At 40.8% G+C, this 21,629-nt stretch overlaps 1 protein-coding gene across 5 annotated transcripts in view; it reads right to left on the reverse strand.

The window, feature by feature from the left end:
- The window catches only part of THOC2 (THO complex subunit 2), a 59,483-nt gene that overhangs the window by 26,421 nt on the left and 11,433 nt on the right, over nucleotides 1-21,629 (reverse strand). For all 5 annotated transcript variants that reach the window (XR_014784807.1, XR_014784808.1, XM_084813797.1 and 2 more), the window contains exons 3-16: nucleotides 20,611-20,702; nucleotides 19,432-19,483; nucleotides 17,600-17,670; nucleotides 17,041-17,162; nucleotides 16,069-16,202; nucleotides 15,065-15,231; nucleotides 9,241-9,333; nucleotides 8,481-8,636; nucleotides 7,735-7,907; nucleotides 6,580-6,775; nucleotides 3,985-4,026; nucleotides 2,373-2,503; nucleotides 2,176-2,277; nucleotides 100-184 (exon numbers count right to left, since the gene is read on the reverse strand). Coding sequence is in view for 3 of the 5 variants with exons in the window: in XM_084813797.1 (XP_084669923.1) it covers nucleotides 100-184; nucleotides 2,176-2,277; nucleotides 2,373-2,503; nucleotides 3,985-4,026; nucleotides 6,580-6,775; nucleotides 7,735-7,907; nucleotides 8,481-8,636; nucleotides 9,241-9,333; nucleotides 15,065-15,231; nucleotides 16,069-16,202; nucleotides 17,041-17,162; nucleotides 17,600-17,670; nucleotides 19,432-19,483; nucleotides 20,611-20,702 (1,616 nt within the window). In the remaining 2 variants the exon portion in view is untranslated. The remainder of the gene's footprint in view (nucleotides 1-99; nucleotides 185-2,175; nucleotides 2,278-2,372; nucleotides 2,504-3,984; nucleotides 4,027-6,579; nucleotides 6,776-7,734; nucleotides 7,908-8,480; nucleotides 8,637-9,240; nucleotides 9,334-15,064; nucleotides 15,232-16,068; nucleotides 16,203-17,040; nucleotides 17,163-17,599; nucleotides 17,671-19,431; nucleotides 19,484-20,610; nucleotides 20,703-21,629) is intronic.

Consider the following 21,629-nt stretch of genomic DNA (forward strand, 5'->3'; position numbering starts at 1 on the left):
AATGTTCTTTGCACTCAATAATACATTTTTCTGAACCCGACAACTCCAATGGGGTTACTGCAATAGCAAAGATACACCGGTACTTATCTTTCCACATACATAATCAAATAAAATGGTTGGATTGCTGTGGCTCAGTTTCCCAATTTGTCGTCCAGAAGGCTTTACATTTTCCTTGGTTAGACGCCTGTAAGAGAACATCACACTTTATTTCCTCTCTTTGTAATTTTATATTCCTATTATTCACCTCTTTAGATTAATGTATCTTCCTGTGAATGCAGCCCTAAGACTGACCTTCCCTATAGCTCAAGGAAAAGCTTTAATGTTATAGACATATTTCACATATTATTTCTGTTACTTGTCTTGGGATGGAGTAGGATATAAATAGAAGTAGGAAACAACTTTTTAAAAGGTGAAGTCACTGACCACATACAATGCTCTAAGGGAGAAAATATTCAACCAAGTTTTAAGTCACGTCACATCAGTGTATGCTTGTCTTATCATTTAAGTGAACATTAATCAAAATAACAAAGCCCCACTCCCTGAGTTGCAGGCCCTGGGACCATCATGTGTCTGGCACATCTGCTACTCTCCTATAGTAACCTTATAGTAATGCAGACCTTATGACACTGCACATACATGGGGTGGGATCCAACACAGTCACTCTCTTCATGGAAGAAGCTTCCATACATGGAAAGAGAGAACTGTGCTCAGGAGTACAACTTTCTTTCTGTGAACAGAAGTTCCTTCCATTCATGGAGTGACTAATTTGGATTAGTCACAATAAAATGCCTGGTACTGAGACTATAGGGTACAGCAGCAGAACGAAGTGCAGAGACAAAGGCTGGGTTCACACAACATGCTAACCCACATGCAGTGGTTGAGTGTGGGTTGTCCTTGAACTGTGGGTTGTTGCTGAACCATGGGTTATCGTGTTGTCTGAACATGGCGCATTTTCCGCAGGGTGGGTTATCGTGTTGTCTGAATGCAGTGCGTTTTCTACAGGGTAGATTGTTAACCGTGCAGTGTGGCTTGTTAACCACTCTGAACAATCCAACAACAAACCATGGGTTCTCAAGGTGGCTTGTTTGAGAAAAACAAGCCACACTGCATGGTTAACAAGCCACCCTGGGGAAAACGTGCTGCATTCAGACAACACAATCCATGGTACAACAACCCACAGTTCAACAACAACCCACACCCAACCACTGAGTGTAGGTGAGTGTGTTGTGTGAACCTAGTCACTGACACAGGGATGGCCAGTGGCCAAAGCAGAGCCTCAGGGGGCCTGCTGGGCCATCTATTTGCTTACCATTTTGAATAAGCAATGCATTCCTCTGTGCAAGTCTTACTATAGGCACAATCCAACATGCAGTATTTATCAACAGCACTGATTGCAATGGGAGAGCTAATACATGCTTAAATCTTTCCACTGAAAGCAATGGGACTCAGAAGCGTTTAACTTTGGTTGGATAATGGCCCATTAATTCTTTAACCATGAGACAGAACTGAGAACAGTCTGATATTAAGTTTAATAAATCTGCCACGCTACATAATTTCTTTTTTAGTCAATGCAAATATAAAATATTAAATTTTAGACAGAGTCCTGAATACATGAAGTTAGTTGGTAACAGCAAGCAGCATTATTGTCAAATATTTAAGCTGTAGTCTTACGTAAACTTAGTCTGGGAGTAAGTTCCATTAAACAAAATGGGGCTCACTTCTGAGTAAGCATGCATACGAGTGCCCTACTTGGATTACTAGTTCCTAGTGACTCAGCGTGTGCACAACAAACAACCCACGGTTTGTTAACCATGGGTTGTTCAGCAGGGTGCGGAAGTGAGTGAGTATACTGGCTCCCAACTGCTCATGCACTTCTGCTTTGCTAAACAACTCAGGAATGTCCGTGACATACAAACCCAGAACTCTGGGTTGTTGACGGAGAAACAACTCAAGAGTTTAACCCAAGAAAAGCATGGGTTCAAACTCTGGGTTGTTTCTCCCTCAACAACCCACAGTTCTGGGTTCATATGTCACAGATGACAACCCAGACACAGGGCATCTCTGTTAGCAAAGTGAAAGTGGACAAGGGCCAGCATGCTCACTTGCTCCCAAACATGAACTGAGTCATAGTCTCATCTATATTCCCCATAGGAAACAAAGTTCAATATGACTTACTTCATAATATATTTGGCTCTGTCAATTGTCTGAGCTTTAACTTTCACTAGCAGTGGATGACTATTGTAAGTTTCATTCTTCCACTGACCATAGAGGCGATACCTTTTGGAGGTTGGCAAGAAGACAAAAAGTGATTTAGACAATTCTGTAAAAGAACGGTGACTTTCCTTATAAAGCTTTTCCAGGTAATTACTCACCGGTGCTGGTATGGAAATGTTTTAAACATCCCCCAGAGTTCTTCAGACATGCATGCATTACAATCCATCAAAGAAAGAGAAGGAAGCAAAACCTGGTCGGTAATACTCAGCAAACAACTGAATAATAACTCCTGGGAGGGGAAAGAAAAAGAGTACTAATTGAAGACAATTTCAAAGGTTAAATATTGGATCATATTAAATTGTCTAATCTAAGGTTAGATATTTTAACTCGATTAGGCTAGGTCCACTGCTTCCAATTTTACATTTAAAATTATGAATTTCTGCAGGTTTTCTGGGGTTTCTGTTTTGTTAAAAGACTACTAAGCTCTATATCAAATCACAGAGAAGCTTGCTATTGTAGGCTAGTGTATTTGGTATAACATCTCTATCCTAGCTTGCACTAAACTGGTGGGGAAGAAAACTAAATAGCAAAATGTAATAAGGTCACCAAGGCAACAGAGAGATTATCTGTTCTTTTAAAAAGATGTTACTGTCTATGATCCCATCATTCAAAATGTGGGAGAGTTCACCAGTTTTCCTTGACATTGCTACATCATGGCAGATTTGTATGAGCTGAAAAACCACCACAAAAATGCTTTTTGAATTCAGGCAGTGCGGGTATTGAAATATTTGGTAGTGCTCACAATTGATACACCATGACAGAAGATGTTGGGGAATGGCAAGAGCAAAGAGAAAGCCCAGGAATGCCAGTGCATATTGCACATGTGGTACACTGAAATCACCAGCATCCTTTCGCCTGTCTCCACCCCTGCAAAACTTATCTTATCTTCCAATCATTCATGCTTTGATTTGTCTCAGAACAGTTTGCCTGCTTAACCAAACGGAAATCAATTGTGTGTGTAAAGATGTGCACATATCTGAGCAAAGACAGATGTCTGGATCTTAAAGGTTAGACTTGTACACCCTGGAAGCAAGAGACTATGGATGCTGCTTATTCAGAAGGCTTGTCCTCTCGGCTTTTAAGATAGCTGGCAGGCCATAGGAGTAGCTCTGTGGGTTGCAGCTTTTATGATGACCTTTCCAGCTTTAGGCTAAATTATACAGAGTGCTGGATAAATGGTGGTTACTTCCTTATTATTTATTTAAAATATTTCTTGGCTGCCTTTCAGGGTAGCAGCCCTTTTAAGGCAATATACAACAATATAAGACATAATAAAAACCGATGGTAATAAAAACAATAACACAATAAAAACAGTAAAACCACACTAAAAACAGCTACAGCAGCAAACATTCTAAAAAACAACAAACATCAGCATAAAATAAAGCTAACAGACAACTGCAGCTACAGCCCAGTCTGATAAAACATAATCGGGGAAGGCCAGAATAAAGTAGTACATTTTCAGGCCCTTCTTAAAAGCCTGCAATGATGGAGCCTGGCGGACCCCCAATGGCAACATATTCCAGAGGTGTAGAGCCCTCTCGTTTGGTTGCCTGTCTAACTGCTCTCACAGGTGGGCAGATGAGAAGGGCCTCTCTTGCAGATCTTAAAGTGAGGGTAGGCTGATATGGGGGAAGGTGGCCCTTCAAGTAATACTTCTACCTTACATCAGTATTATAAACAATTTCAAGAATACATTTTAAAATAGCTCACCATTTTCTCTTTATCCTCTTGTTTGCTTATATCAGATTGGTACTGAAAAAAAGAAAAAGAAAAACTACAACTAAAATGTAATGATTCCAAACCAAAGACACATTCCATAGCAAGTTTCAGTCTTTTTCCTTCCCAAGTGAAGGGAGAAGCAGCAGCGCCAGTCCTGGCAGCACTGTATTACTTGGTCCTCTGCTACTGAAGGAAAAGAGGTGTTGCTTGGAGAGTGTGAGTGGGAAGTGACAATTTTCTCCAATACAACTGAGTATGAGGCAAGGAGAGGAGAATATGGCTCTCCAACCACAACTGACTATAGCAGCTCTTGAAACAATAAATACAAGTGTATGCATACTCTTGTACCTGCTTTTAGAAGCTAATGGCCTGGTTTGGACTTATCTCTAAACCACAGTTTAGCCCTACCGGACACAGTTTTGTCTACTTCCTCCTCCCCTCTGGCATTCTGCAAAACGACTGGAAGCATCTGCTTCCTGTTTTTAATCAGTGTATCGTTATGTCTGAAAAGGACACAATGTGGTTTTGTCCTTTTCGTCTCGCTTATGGCTTACTGAAACAATCTAGAGTCAAAGTGTGGTTTACAATCGTGTTTTGTTTCAACAAAAAATAGTTTAACCTAACTGGAGTTCCCAGTTCAGACATAATTAGTTTAAACCAGAAACTGCACTGTTAAATAGCTTTGCTGTATGGAAAGGGTGATCATTTCCCCACTCAAGAAAGTGACAACAGCAATTTTATTTATTATACAAAATCCACAGTTGGGCAATACCTTTATTAGGACCAACCCAAAATTCCAAAAAATGTGCACGCTTTCAAGTTCTCCAGAACTAGTGGTACAAAAAGCAGGGGATGGGGGGAAGAAAACTCCTAAAATTAGGCCAGATGTTGTGGCCATGAGGGCTGTAGTATGGATAAACCCAATCCGAAAATGGAGATTTGTCGTCTGAATTAATGAATAAGTGGTAGATGTTGCAGGTATCAGATTACACCTAGCAATGCATTTTGGGGTTGCTAGTTAAGCCAGTGAGGCAACAGCTAATCTCCATTTCTGAAAACACAAAGGCAAGCTGTAACTCTGATCTGCTTCTTGCTTTGGGCGAGGTTCCTGAGGCTACTTGCAAAAGAATTCCCAAATAAACAGTCTGATATTAAAATGGCATGAAAGCTTAATCTCGCTTATGTTTTTATTATTCATTGTCCAAATTAGCATTTCAGGATACTGGAAATGTGCATTAACTGCCTCTCCCCTTTAGACATCTGTTTTTCAAAATAGCTTACTTGTAATTAAAAAGATGAAAGGCAAAATGGGGGAGAGGACTGAGTTGTAAGAACATCCACAGACATCTTTATCACTACACATATCCCAAGCATCTATAACTTTTCACCTTATAGAGCAGAGTTTCTGTCATAACTTATGTGGTTGTTTTATATAATGTGGGAGGTTCAAGGAAAGCGATATTGGGGCACTCAAGACATTGTACTGTACCGTACAGACATATGTACTGTTACAAAAATGAGCAGGCATGAGCCTCGGGTTCATGAGCTCCATGCACTCTCCTCCCTCGCCCATGGCAATTAGAAAACTCTGATCTGGTTTTGTGGCAAATCTGAGTTTACCAATCTGTTCAAACCTGAACATCAATAGCCTTGTTTCAATTATACATGCCCTGATAACCTGCTTGGATCATTGCAATGTGTTGTACACGGGACTGCCTTTGAAATCATTCCAGAAAGTTCAGTTAGTTCCAAATATGGTTGCAAGATTGCCAACTAGGACTGAGTGAAACAAATACATTAAACCAGAGCTTTGTCATCTTCACTGGCTTCCCGTTTGTGTCCAGGCCCAATTCAAAATGGACCTTAAATGCCCTTCATGGTTTGAGAACCAGGTTACCAAGCCATGAAGAGTACTTCATTATTGCCTCTTCTCATATGTACCTACAGACCTTGAGACCTCCTTCAGAGACCTTCTCCAATTGTCTCTGACAACTGGGGTGTGTGCAGTGTAACTACTAGTGAACAGCCTCATCAGTGGTGGTACTCCAGCTATGGAACGCCCTCAACAGAGAGGCTCACATGGCCTCACATTGTTGTTTTTTCAGTGTTAGGCAAAGACTGTTTTATTTTCCCCAGTATTTTGAAACCTGTTTTAAATTTTAACTCTGTTTTAAGCCTCATGGTTTTATCTGCCACACCTTCTTGTTTAGGCCGCGTAAGTTTTTCTTTTTTAATGAATTTTAACTTGTTTTATTTTAGGTTGCAAGCCACCCAGACAACCTTTTGTTATAGAGAAGCTTATAAATGCTGGAAGTAAACAAGTAAAAATGTTTTGTTTCATATTTGCATTTAAGAAGAGTCTAGTCACTCCTCAGCTTTCACCAGGCTAATATCTTTCTCTACAACTATAGGGACAAGCTAAGTTAATGAAAAATTTCCTTTGAAAAACTTTTCAGGGACTTTCTGCTCTCCCATCCTTCCGAATATACATGACAATATCTATGTTAAAGAGCTACCTAATCTGCTTCCGCAAGGCACAGAAACAGTCTTTAGAAATCTTTGCCTGACTGCTTTAGGCTTACCAACCTCTTTCATGAAAGCTTTCCCAAGGCGCACCACTTTTGCAAACAATATGGGGTCATGGGAGAGATGTGGGCCAAGATAACAAAGCATGTTGAACACTTCCTTTCTTAAATCTTCAAAGCTTTCTACTTGCTTGGGTGCTCTTTTGTTTTGCAAAGGAGGAATCGGTGTCCCTTTAGCACCTTTGGGTACTCCAACTCTGTAAATGAGAAAAATAAAGTTTTACAGTTTACATGCTTTAAATGTACCAAAGCACTTTATTCTACAGTTCCCGTATTCTACAGGTAATATGCAATCCACCCCAAAACAGAGGGCCTTATAAATAGGTGCTTAGCGAATACATGGCAAAGGGATATAAATTCAGATGCATACTCCTATAGACGATGGCTTGTATCCTGAGATATATTAACTTAAAGAGGTTCAGGGCACAACCTTACACATGTTTAGACAGAAAAAAATCCTACAACTCCTAACATTCCCCAGATCCTGCTGCACCCCATCCACATTGTTCAGGAGGGTTTCCTAACCCTCTAGAAGAGGCGTTTCAGGGGGGTGGAGGTGGCTGCAGTGGGGAGGAGAAAACGGTCCTTCCATAAACTTCTTTAAATTGACCTGTCTTTGATCCAAGCTTATGCACTTAATTTCTATCCAACAGAAGAGGTAATGTGTATGAAATACACTTTTTTTTTTTAAAAAAAGACCAAACTAAAGTGTTAAAACAAGTGAAAATTCATGTAACTTTGCCAATTGTTACTGAGCTTTCTGAAGAGACCTACCCACGTAACTGGTTGTTTTGGTTTTGGGTAAAAAAAACCAAACACCCTCCCTTTTTTCAGCTTTACATGTTAGGTGAATATAATGTTTTGTTCTGGATGCTAGTCAAGACAGGAGCCAGGTTCCATATTTTTTATTTTATTTCAAGAGTTAATATCCCTAAAAACACAAATCCTCATTGGTTCCTTGGCCTTGGGCGCCAAGTTTCTTAGACATCTGAGCAGTTAGAATGTTCATAAACATTCCATAACAGATCAGCAGTTGAATCAAAGGCTAATGAGGTTTTAATGAACCAAAGCCAGACTAATGCATAGCTAGTCTGTGCTAATATGCATAATGCATATATCATCTATTCAATTTCTTTAGTACATGGGCACCATTCACCTTCGGTAGAGAGGTTCAGTCATCACATGAAGAAGCTGACAAAGAGCAACAGCAATAGGTTTGTGTGAAGTAGCATAAAATGGAGGCATCTGATCCATAATGCTTTGTGCATGCTGCCAGTCTCCAATTTTTAACATTGCTTCTAATAAACCCAGTTTCTGGTTATCAGGCGGCTGAAAAGACAAGCAGAGAAGAGTACTTACTTAGCACCGAAAATCTTTGTTTTCTCGCAACAGGAAGACTGGACAATACTGTAGGAATCAAGTTTTTCAAACACCTTTACATTAGACTGTTATCCCACTTATCGGCAAAATATTAGGGCTGTCACCTCTAAGAACCACAAGTTCTAATTGACTAAACCTACATACATTTGCATATGAATAAAATAGTCTTTAAGAACATAGGAAACTAGACTGAAAGACAGACCTTTTTGAGCCCTTGGATCTTTAAAAAAGTGTTATAATTTTGACTTTGCTGGAGGGGGACATGGACTTTACAAAATATTGGGACATTCTGCCACGGTGGCCCCTAGCCACTAAAGTAGGCCCAGAGAGTGGTTCCAGCATATGAGGGAGACCCCTGAAGTAGACAGAAAAAAACTGCTGGATTTTTAAACTAGACTCCAGGCTTCCCTCACAACTCCGTATCAGATGAAGTTCCCAATCGTCTGTCTGATAACTGGGCCTCAAATCTAATCTCATAGCCAATTTGCCAGATTTACAATTCTAAACATTATTAGAACTTACCTTTTCTGTTTTTTCCTCTTCCTTCTCCTTTTCCTTCTCTTTCTCTTCGGTCTTTTCAGAAGACAGTACAACCATTGTAAGCTTTCTCACAATTTGTTTAGCTTCTCCAATTTCGCGTTTGTGTTCTTCAAGGATAGCATTGTCTGTTGGAAGGAGCTATAGACACAATTTGGAGATTCACTAACATATAAAAGGCGTTTCCTTGAAATAGTTGATAAAGATGTCCATTGTTGCCCTCATTAAAAGTCCAAATGACAGATACATGAAATATTGGAATTGAGGGTCAATGAACGTTCCCATAATTTTTTCTGCACATTCACCAATACAACCAATACAAGGCCCAAATTCAGATCAGATCTGTCTGATATACTATGGTTTATCAGCCTTGGACCTGTGTGCTCCTCCTAACCCCTTCCCTTCCACCTCCCCTGTGTGCTTGGCTTCAAGAAAGATGTAGTTGTTTGTTAAACTACAGTTTTCTGTGACATCTGAATCCAGAAACTGTGGTTCAAGAGGTGCTTACAAATCAAGATCTGGTACCACATGCGACCAATACCACTACTTGAATTCACAGTTTCTATTACCTAAAATGTGGGAACGAAATGGCAAACTGCCTGCAGTTGTTAAGTTTATTCACCAACTATCTTATTTATTTAGCAATATTTTGAGATGATTCACTTTGCAAGCCACATATATAATGATCTCAAGAAAAAATATGGGTGTTGTTTTTTAACTGTTAAAAGACTATTTAATAACTTACATGTACATAAAGGTCTTCCAAATCTATTAGATTATGTTGCAAAAGTACTGCTGCAACTCTGTATAAAGAAACAGGTGTCTCTCCATTGGGCTCCTAAAAAGAGTATAATTTTGGAAAGATCATTTAGAATTATTACAGAAAATTACAGCGGTGTCTCCTTTTTAAAATAAAAAATAAAAAATGAGTTTTTGACAGAGAAAGCATCTTCACATGAGAATGGTACTATGAATCAAATATTATTGCTGCTTGAAGATGTTTTAGTGCTTCATCTTTCTATCGAACCATTTAACTTCATTTTCTATAATCATAAGAACGTAAGAAGAGCCATCTTGGATCAGATCAAGGTTCATGTAATCCAGCATTGTGTTCACACAGTGGCCAACCAGATTCCCACGGGAAACCCTTGCGCCCATGTTCCCCAGCAATTGGTGTACATAGACATACTGCCTCTGATTCTGGAGGAAGCATATAGCCATCAGGACTAGTAGCCACTGATAGCCTTCTCCTCCATAAATGTGGAATCCTATCATTTGTGTAATATGTCGTTTCTCTCAAATCAGCCTGATATGACTGCAACAAGTGTGAATTCATGAAAAAAAAAGTTTACAGAACAGAAGAACAGAACAAATCCTACCAATTACATCAATGCTGAAGAGCGGAGGAGGGGGGATGTTGATCCCTCTCTCTTTCAACATCCCAAACCCACATCAAACATGAGGGAGTGAAACTGCACGAGAGAACGCACACCATGAGGACCGGAGTTCCATCCCCCCTTTCAACTGTTTAAAGAATCAATTAGGTGGGATCAAACTGGGCTTCATTCTCTTGCTCCTTCCAACCCTGTCCCCCTTCCCATTCATCTTCTTCCTTCCCTCACCTCCTAAGCCTCCCCCCCCCAAGTTCACTTTATGCTATTCCTCCTTCCTCCACCAACCCCAACCCTGTTCACCTTCTGCCCCTTTTCTTCTCTTTTCCTCTCTTCAGTCCGCCTAGGTCATTCCCCAATCGCTCGCATATCCCCTCTTTTCTGCCAGCTACTGAATTAACAGCCTGTTCAGGAACCACAGCAGCACTCTTGCAGGAATCGGCCGCGAGGTCCATTCCCCATGTTTAAGCTGCAAGAGGAACAAGCTGACTTCCCACTCCCACACATACAGTTTAAAGGACGGGGGAGGGAAATTTGGCATACACTCATCTCTATTTCCTTGACTTTGGGAGATGGGGTGGGGGGGAAGGGCATTATTTTAAACTAGTATTTTCTTCCATACCTGGGTATGGAAGAACCCACTTTGCCCTTTCCCTGGGCCCATCACGTCTGCATACCCAATCCCCCAGTTTACTAATTCCCTTGTGTTTTTTTGTGTGTGGTTGTCATTTGTGATAAACTGATCAAGTGAAAGAAAATTGGAGATCTCAAGGGAACGTTTTGTGCAAAGACGGGCATGATAACGGACAAAGAAGGCAGGGACCTAACAGAAGCAGATGAGATTAAAAAGAGGTGGCAAGAATACACAGAAGAACTATACAGGAAAGATCTTCATGTCCCTGATAGCCATGACAGTGCGGTCACTGAACTTGAGCCGGACATCCTCAAGAGTGAAGTCAAGTGGGCCTTAGGAAGCATTAGTAACAACAAAGCTAGCAGAGATGACAGTATTCCAGCTGAGCTATTTAAAATCCTAAAAGATGATGCTGTTAAAGTGCTGCATTCAATATGCCAACAAATCTGGAACACTCAACAGTGGCCACAAGACTGGAAAAGGTCAGTTTACATTCCAATTCCAAAGAAGGGCAACGCCAAAGAGTGTTCAAATTACCGCACAATTGCGCTCATTTCACATGCCAGCAAGGTGATGCTCAAAATCCTACAAGCTAGGCTTCAGCAGTATGCGAACCGAGAACTACCTGAAGTACAAGCTGGGTTTCGAAGAGGCAGAGGAACTAGAGATCAAATTGCCAACGTTCGCTGGATCATGGAGAAAGCAAGAGAATTCCAGAAAAACATCTATTTCTGCTTCATTGACTACGCTAAAGCCTTTGATTGTGTGGATCACAACAAACTGTGGCAAATTCTTAAAGTGATGGGAGTACCAGACCACCTTACCTGTCTCCTGAGAAACCTGTACGAGGGTCAAGAAGCAACAGTAAGAACCAGACATGGATATTGTCACCCTGCTTATTTAACTTATATGCAGAGTACATCATGAGAAACGCCGGGTTGGATGAATCACAGGTCGGAATTAAGATTGCCGGGAGAATTATCAACAACCTCCGATATGCAGACGATACCACCCTAATGGCAGAAGAGGATCTAAAGAGCCTCTTGTTGAGGGTGAGAGAGTGCAAAAGCTGGTTTGAAACTCAACATTAACAAAACAAAGATCATGGCATCTGGCCCCATCACTTCCTGGCATATAGAAGGGGAAGAAATGGAAGCAGTGACAGATTTTACTTTCTTGGGCTCCAAGATCACCGCAGACGGTGACTGTAGCCATGAAATTAAAAGACGCTTGCTCCTTGGGAGGAAAGCTATGGCCAACCTAGACAGCATAGTAAGAAGCAGAGACATCACCTTGCCGACAAAGGTCCGTATAATCAAAGCTATGGTTTTTCCAGTAGTAATGTATGGCTGTGAGAGCTGGACTATAAGGAAGGCTGAGCGCCGAAGAATTGATGCTTTCGAACTGTGGTGCTGGAGAAGACTCTTATGAGTCCCCTGGACTGCAAGGAGGTCAAATCAGTCCATCCTAAAGGAAATCGACCCTGAGTGCTCATTGGAAGGACAGATACTGAAGCTGAAGCTCAAATATTTTGGCCACCTAATGCGAAGAGAAAACCCTCTGGAAAAGACCCTGATGCTGGGAAAGACTGAAGGCAAAAGGAGAAGGGGACGACAGAGGATGAGATGGCTAGATAGCATCACCGATGCAATGAATATGAACTTGAGCACACTCTGGGAGAGAGCGCAGGACAGGAAGGCCTGGCATGCTATTGTTCATGGGGTCACGAAGAGTCGGACACGATCAAGTGAACTGAAATCTTCAGAATTATAATTCTATTTATTTATTTATTGCATTTATACCCCACCTTTTCTCCTCTTGCAAGGAACCCAAGGCGGCTTACATGATACTCCTCCTCTCCCTTTTATCCTCACTACAACAACCCTGTGAGGTAGGTTGGGCTGAGAGTCTGTGACTGGCCCAAAGTCACCCAGTGAGCTTCCATGGCTGAGTGGAGACTAGAACCCGGATCTCTGGGCTCCCAGTCCAACACTCTAGCCACTACGCCACACTGGCTTAATAACACTTAATAAAAATTACGTACTTTGCAATTATGTCTCAGGTACTTGCAAATAACCTAGTCAATTGAAAGAGAGAGCACTCACAGTTCAATTAATCATTTGTATAAAGTATGAAGGCTACATAATTGAGAGTACCGTGCAACTAAGAGCACACTGACATGGTTGAGTGCCTATTAGTTTGGAAATAAAATGGGGCCAATTACAAATAAGAGAGCAGTTTCTACATACTATGGGAACACCCCAGGTATGAAGAAATATATAAGGAAATTGAAAGGAAAAAAGGAAAAGGAAAAACAGTTCAAGGCTCTGTGGTCTCCACAGTTGGAAAATAAAAACAGATGAGTGAATTGGCCTGCTAGAGCTCTTAACAGCTTAGAGCAGGGGTCACCAACCTTTTTGGACCTGTGGGCACATTTGGAATTTGAGAAACTGCTGTGGGTACCATTGCAAAATTGCTCCCACAGAGGATGTGGCTAGTCACATAATGTCTGCCTGGGGGCCTGGCAGGGGAGAGAAATGGTGTGGGTAGAGGCTGAGAGGGAGGGGGAGATAGCAAGGTAAAGGGTAGAGAAAGAGCAAGGCTAGAGGCTAAAAAGGGAGAGAAAGAAGACTGCCCTAACATTTAAGGTTTTTCTTGAAACAATTGTTTTGAAGGGGGCAGAGAGGGGGGACCTTCATGGGTGCTGTTGGAGGTCCCTGCGAGCATCGCGTTGGGGTTCCATGGCTTAGAGTATTCTGAGAAGGGGCATGGCTGGCTGGAAAACTGAACAGGAGCACATCTCTTTGGGAGTGAGGATATACTCTAGCATTTTGCTGCAAATCTCACTTGCATTTTAGAATCCTGATTTCCATTGCACACAACAAGCCTGGGAAGGAGGACATATTGTAGTTTTCCACTCTTTGACATGGAAACAAAATCCAAGAGACATGTCAAAAATCACCTGTGGTATTCTATGGCTGCTACAACAATAAATGTTTCATAGCCAATATTTCCTTAGCCTAGCTCAACTGAGCCACAATGGCCACATATGTTTCAATATACGTGTCTGAACTAAAGTGTTACCATGTATACTTGACAGAAATCCTGTCCCCTAGACAGCATCTGGGAGAGATAGGATTTTTCATAGACAGCTCTATGAGCTTGTAGCCAGGAAACCATGCTCCCTGCCCCCCCCCCCTCGGGGCAGAGAGGACCATGGCGGCTGCCCCTCCATGCTTGTAACACAGACCATGGACAGGGTGAAAAGGGGGCATTCCCAGGGGCAGGGAGAGGACCACGAAAGCTGTTTTAGACAGCTTCCTGTGCAGTCTCCAGCCCCGTTCCGGCCCTCTCCCCGAAGCCGTGCGTAGACACCCAAAATTAAGCATCTAAGGAAAACTGCAGGGCAGCCACAGCACAGAAGGAATCCTCTCCTCCGTGCTTCAGCCACCATGCATTGGACAGGCAGTTGCCTCCAACTTCAGAAGAAGTTGGAGGAAGCCATCTATTTCAATAGGACTGCATACTAAATGTATATTGGGAAATGCATATGTCCACACAGGAAGAGACAACATGTTGAACACAAGGGACCATTTTAGAAAAGTATACCATCCCCCAGGTTCTTATGAGCATCCTGTACAAGATTTTCATTTTCCATCATGTCTTCTAACTTATGACTGCACAAATATGCCTAAAAACACTTACAGAAAGATTCAGTAAGTTAAACTTGAATGTCCACTATTTTCTAAGGGTCTGAAACCGGGATTTTGAGCATTTGAGACAGGTAACATAAAGGGGTTTACTCAGCTAACCGGAAGTGAGTCAGGAATCTTCTTCTATCAGAGATCTGGGACCCACCATATTTATACTCATTATGCTGGGAAATGAACTATACTGGTAAAACAGGCTTTAGGCACTGAATGTGTCATCTCCACATTCCCCAAGCACTGGCAACCTGAAAAAGGCTTCAAATAAATGTTGAAAATAAAAATGCAGGAATTCTACCCCAAACCCCTCCTTTTATTTACATCCTTCACAGGCAAAAGCTGCTGTAATAAAATATTGTGAAATAAAGCATAAAGATTTTAAAACTGTGAAACCGATTAAAATCATAGGGCTGGATCCTAAGTTAGTCTCAGTTAACATTTGACATTGACCTAAATAGGACCTAACTGAATCTGAATCCAAGAAATAAATTGCAAAGATCAATTTTATTATCTTTGCTGTTTTAAATCTGTATTTTAAACTCTTGCACTGCTGCTAGGTTTTATTGTGGTTGTATTGTTATATTGTGGTTTTAATGTTCTATATATTTTAAATTGTTTTATTGTGTGTTGTTTGGTTTTAATTTTTGTGAACCGCCCAGAGAGCTTCGGCTATTGGGCGGTATAGAAATGAAATGAATGAATGAATGAATGAATAAATAAATAAATAAATATTTCCCCTGTGTATTCAGAAAAACCAAGGCTAATATTTCATTAAGCATCAAATCATTGGAAAAATACTATCACAAAGGAATGTTAAGCTACAAACATTTGCATTACCTGATAGAACTTGAATTTGAATCCAAGGATATGACAGAGTGTTTGAGGCTCACACATATACATGTAGGATTCTATCAAAGGTACAAAGAACTCATCATATTCTGGCCTACATTCATAGACCTCTAAGATGATATCCAACACTCTGTTAGGATCCAGGTTAAAACATCCTATCAAAGAAAGGGAGTTGTTTAAGTTACCTTTGCACAAAGCAACTGAAGTAAACATTTCAACTATATCAGAAAATAACGTCTTACACTCTGACTTCTGAAAAGAAATGTATTATACATCCTCAATAATCAAGCACAACAATATCAGTACATTTACAGGAATATGTTGGGGGGGGGGGTTGGTCACAGAATACTTTATAGGTTAGGGGAGCAATCCTATCTGGATAGGCGGCCGCCTCCGAACTTGGAGGCGACCGCCTATCCAATGCAGGGCCGGAGAAGCATGGAGGGGATTGTTCCCTCCGCACTTCAGCCGCCCTGCATTTGCGGCTAGACAGATGATTTCAGCTGCCTAGTCATGGGAAGGCGGAGCGGGAAAAGCGGCTGCTGGACGACACATTGGATGTGTTGTACCACCATTTCTGCCTTCCCCACCCCGGAACGCCCCGTTTTTGCCGCTCCACATTCCTCTTCCAAGTGCGGGGCTGTTCCGAGTTACCTGCGAGGCAGCGCCAGAGGGGGGGAAGGTCAGTTCTCCGGGAACCAACCTCGGAGTGCGGGCTCTGAGGTTGGTTCCCGGAAACCGACGCATCCTATGGCTGTCTAGCCACTGACTAGCGGCCGTAGGATTGCTCCCTAAAGGACTATATCATAATTTAGAATCTGCAGAAACAGCTTAGATTTTGATTAGACACAAACGTCTGGAAGCAAGCAACATTCAAATGTTTTGAACAAGTGCTTCCTAATTAAAGCTGATATTGAGGTGAATCTAAAACATATCATAGCTTTATGGGAAAATGCCCAACAGTAACACTTGTCTCAGCATATATGTCTCACCTATTAAAGATTTGATATTTTCTAGGATCAGTTCGCTAGTGATATTTCCAGATAAATCTTGTCCCAGTTCAGCAATCAGTTTTGCATAACCTTCATTCTCTTCTCTTAGTAAATTGAATTTCTGTTGCTTATAACTATAATTAGACAAAATGAAGAACAAACACATATATATTTTAGAATTAAAGGCTAGCACTTATAGCAATGTTAAACTGATAATCTTTGGATTCATTTCTCCAGACCTTCTTGTGTTATACTTCCATAAATGTCAAATACATTTCATTTCAAATAATGGCTTATTTCACTGTTGAGAAAGGTTATGGACCTAAAAACTCCCAATCTTTGGCTAGCAAGCAGCCAGAGAGATATATGCAGTGTATCCTATTCAGAATGAAATATCTGCAATGTTCAGACAGAGCTGAATGTCTGAGATGGTCAAACATTTAATGAATTGTATTTCTTCATCTCCCAGTGAAAAAACAGTGCCTCTTTAAGATATTATGCATATAGAACCATTTCACATTTTATGAAAACATGCAACGTAAAAATGTATTCTGTCATCATTTGACAAAATACCTTTGCTTCAAAAATGATAAAAGATTGGAATCCAAAGGATTGCATGTGCTGTTCTACACACACACACAGACGTTCTCTCTCTCTCTCTCTCACACACACACACACACACACACAGTGGCTTTTCATTCACTCAGGCACACACACAGCCAGTTGTGCTGGCTGGAAAACCTCTCTAGAGCAACATTTAATTGGGTGCATGACTCTGCAGCTGGAAGAAGATATTGGCAACCTTACTGTGCATATGTTGAAATGCTTTAAGTATGCAAAAGTGGCTCTTTGAGTCCTAAGGCACAGGTTTTACAAATTGAAACACAGGAAACTGTCATCTGGAAATTAACTTCTTAAAAAAAAAATCTCTTTTTTAAACATCCTTAACTGAAATACTATTTTTGTACTTACAAAAGTTTTGTCTTGATTTTCACAGATTTCTGATTAAACTGCTGAGACTGCTTGATAAGCCCTAGTGATTCTAGCGTTTCTGGGTCCAGTCGCTCTTTTAGTATAGTATCTGAAACCAAGTACTGGGAGGAAACAGAACAAAACAGAAACGTAACAGAACATACACATACAATATTTTGTGCGTGGAGGAGCATTCAATCACTTGACATACACCCTCCCCCACCTGCAGTCTCCAGAGGTACAATAGACCAGGCAGAGATTTACCATCTATATAAGAACTTAGCCCAAGGAAAATCAGCATGCACTTCTTATACAGGAGTTGTATAAAGTGCTGTAGGAGCTGTCCTACACAAGATGGCCAGTATGAACTGGAGACTTGTTGCTATCTTATGCCGAAGGGTCTGCCCAATATAAATGCAATAAATATGGATAACTAAAAAGAAACAAAACTGTTGGGGGCAGCTATCTTATACACACCCAGCATAAGACTTTTTGTCATACTGTCTTCTGATAAAATTCAAGGGTTTTAAAAGAAAGAATATAGAGAAGCACAACTTACCAAACATGCTAACACCAATTGCATGAACTGATCCCGCTTGCTTTTTTCTTCTAAACAACTAGTTTCAATATCTATGCCAAAAAGGGAGGGAAATCAGTATCACTTATCACAGCAATATCTTATCACAGCAATTTCTCACTTTTGTGTCCTGTGAAGAAGTCAGCTTTCTCATTTCAGGAAACATCCTTAAGGGCACAATCTTATGGCTGCTAGTCAGCAGCTAAATGGCCATAGGATAGGTCGGTTCCCGGAGAAGTGACTCCCAGCCCTTCCCGCACTGCCTTGTAGGCAGCGCGGATTGGCCCCGCGCTCTGCACTTGTAACAGCAGTGCGGAGGCGACGACCGATCTTGATAGGATTGCTCCCTAAAGCAAAGTACTACTCATACTGCTGCCCAAGATCAACTTATAAAACAAGTACCATGGGATTTAATATTGTTCTGACCATTCCAGCAATAAAAATTGATATTACAGGGCTTTTAAGCACTACAGGTAAAATTAGGTAGTCCTTGGAACATGAATCAGAATGCTATTTCTTTCCATTATTTTAAAAATAAAAATCCCAGTGTTAGTTACAGCACAATCCTATCGATGCTTACGCACAGGTAAGCCACACTGTGTTCAGTGGCGTTTACCCCCAGGTAAGTATGCACAGGATTGTAGTCAAAGTCTATGGGTGCTAACAAGCCCTCTACCCTAAAGTTGTAATTCTAAGCAAGGGCAAGAACACTGAGCGAAATAGTGTTAAGGCATAAATGGAAACTTTTCTTCACATTTTTAGACATTAGTTAGGAATAGCCTACATCTAGATTTGTTTCATCTTTTCTGTTCTATGCAATGTTTCAATACCACTTTCTAGCATCTATGGCTTTAAAGAGATGCTACTTGGTGCCCAGAGAGGAACTGCAAAGCAAAGTTGCAAAAGCACAGAACTTATTTCTAGTGTTCACGCACATGCTTCTCTTTGTATAGGATTGCTCTGTTTCACTGATTTACAGCACAATCCTATGCCTAATTAGTCAGATGCAAGCTCCACTGTGTTGACGTGGATATAGGGTTATAGCCTCAAACAGCATTCCTTTCAAGCTATATATTGCAGAATAGCCGAGCTTCAGAAATCATTAAGACAAATGGTGCAGAACCAGTCACGTTAAACCATAATTGTTCAGTCAGTGGATCATCATCTAATCTCAATCATTTCATGCAGACAAGGAGTTTATGCTTTTTTTATATCTTTTTACACAATTAGCATATGTATACAGTTCAACCCTACCGCTGAGACCTATCTTCCATATACAAGCAACAATAACGCGATTATAGACTGCTTTTCTGTACAATGTACTCACCTACATAAGACAACTGGCTGGCAATATTAGTTTACACTGATACCTGCAACATCAAATTAAGCTAGCAGATTGGATGATACACTTTAAAGAACAGTTTGGTCAAAGGGGACATGCAGAAAATGTTGCAGGGTGAAGTGGTCTTGTTCAAGGGTCCAGCCAGCCAGTTTTGTCCTCTTCCAGGATACTCTACTTCATCCCCCTACCTACCTTGTTTCCCATTTTTTTCTACCCAACACAGTATTCTATGGCCACCGAGTATGCCCAGACCTCATTGGGGTAGTTTGAGGGAATCTTTGCTCCTTTAAGGTTTTTTTCTTCTTCTAAAGACCTTTTTGGACTTCTGCAAATGTCAGGATTTCTCCAAGCATGCTGGAACTACCCCCTTGTTTCTCAGTGGGCCCATTTTGGCCATATAGCCATCGGCTCTGACCTGTCACTACATGCTTAAAGTGACAATGCTGCTGAAGGTAAAGGGGGAGAAACCTACCTAATATGCAGAAGACATCAGCTAGGATAGAGGGCATGTCATCCCGAAATTCCTATTAAAAGAAAGAAAATAGTAGTTTAGTCAATACATACTGAGCTAGGCAACCTGATGCCCTCTAAATGTTTTGGACTACAAATCCCATCCACCCCAGCCAGTATGGCCAATGGTGATGAATTATGGGAGTTGTAGTCCAAAACATTTGGCGGGCACTGGGATGCCTACTCCTGCCTTAAAGTGTGCTTGGATACTTTAAGGCAGGTCTATAGTCTCCACCCAACCGTTAAGGTAAACTGATATCAGTGTTAAGGCGCACAAGGCTTTCATCCAAATAGCACTGACAATATAATCTAGAGGTCATCCATTATAAGCTATTATAAAACATGGCCTATTTAAGGACTATGACTACAGCTATACCAAGAAAAGGCATTTAAAAGCATAACATGAAATACTCTTTATCTTTAAAGTTAGATCTATTAAAAACTTAATAGGCCTAACTTTGGGGCATGCCACGGGTTTAATTAGGCACTTTGAGATCCCACTGACTTCAGTGGGAAAGCTAAGCATAAACATGTGCTTAACTCTACTCCTTAGAAATCAATAGCACTTTAACATGCTTACCTTTGGCTGAATGTTGCCCTTAGTTGCTTTCAACTCTAAACAATAATAGCGACCACTTCATTAAAGCACAGGCATGAAATTTAATCATAAGCCACTGCAGTTTTTCTGGTTCCCAATGCTAAAACAATGTAATTATGTCAAAATCTACACGAAGCAGAAACAGCTTCTGGTTTAACAAGCTAATATTAATAAACAGGCTAACATTCAAACCTTCTACTTAGAACATTCTGTCAGAGCGCACTGGGAAAGGAATGATGGCAGAACACCATTTTCTGATTTGTTCAGTTTCATTCTTAAAATTTAAAGCAGCTTTTGAACAGCTGAAAGGGCATATGCCTAGACCATCCTTCCTTGAACTAGTTCCCACCAGATGTTTTGGATTTTGAATTCCCATCAGCCCCAGCCAGCATGGCCAATGGTTAGGGGTGCTGGGAGCTGTAGTCCAAAACATCCAGAAGGCATCAGGCCAGGGAAGGCTGACCTAAGCCTCTTCTTGCTGGCTCACCAAGAAAGGTGAAGCAAGTACTATATGCTTAGCAGGTACCACAAATATATACTTACTATAATATCGTTGAGAACATTAGATGCTTGATCATGCTTTAGGTTTCCCTTGACAACATGATATGCAAGCTCATACAGAGCTTGCTGGATACCTGTAAGATAATTGGGGGGGGGGGGGATTGCACTGAGTAATGTAATTGTTAACTATGGTGAAAAGAATATTTATAACATGTTCATTCCATTACAATATTTTATTTCACAAAAAATAATTCAACAGATATTTCCAATTATTTCCAAATTATGACTGACCATTATTGAAAGATAAACACCACTTACATTTCACCTTCTGAATTCTGGTGAAAAGTGAAATCTCAGATATAGAGATATTGGGCCCCGTGCATTTGCACAGCTCCTATAGGTTTCAGTGGAGCATGCACAAATGAACTTCCCAAGAGATTGTGCTCTTATGCAAGAGCTCTGGTCCAAAACCCAGCTATTATATCTATTACTCACTAACAGTTCAACCCTATACATGTCTACTCAGAAGTCAGTCCCACTGACTTCAATGGAGCTTACTCCCAGGTAAGTGTGTACAGGATTACAGCCTCAATTACCTCTTTTTAAAGTTTCTCATGACTACTTCCTCAATAGAAAAAATTACCTAGACCAGACAGTGCAAACCTTACAGATTCTGAACAGCTGTGATCTCTGCATATTAATTTATGGACAGTTTTCCATAAATTATTCACTAAGATAGGAGTTCGACTTTCACAATCTGGGAAGAGGAAGTTCATGAGATTCCTCTCATCACATGAGGATTTAAATGAACTAGGCACAACAATAAACAAATATGTTTATTTGAACATGGGATTTCTCTGACAGGACAGAACCCATTACATTCCTGATCTCCTCTTGGGTAAAATCTTGGGAATGAAATTTTGCCTGAATAGGTCCTAAGGAACCCTTTCTTTTGCTCTAGGTACAAACTGTCCTTCTTTAACCAGCAACAGCCATCTATGATGGGCATCAAATGCTCCCTCTTGCAAGCCCAAGGGATTGTATGCATCTACTGGGATTGT

Source organism: Heloderma suspectum, chromosome 9 (genome assembly GCF_057233095.1).
Source record: "Heloderma suspectum isolate Gila_16-S chromosome 9, 16-S_ref, whole genome shotgun sequence".
Lineage (NCBI taxonomy): Eukaryota > Metazoa > Chordata > Lepidosauria > Squamata > Helodermatidae > Heloderma > Heloderma suspectum.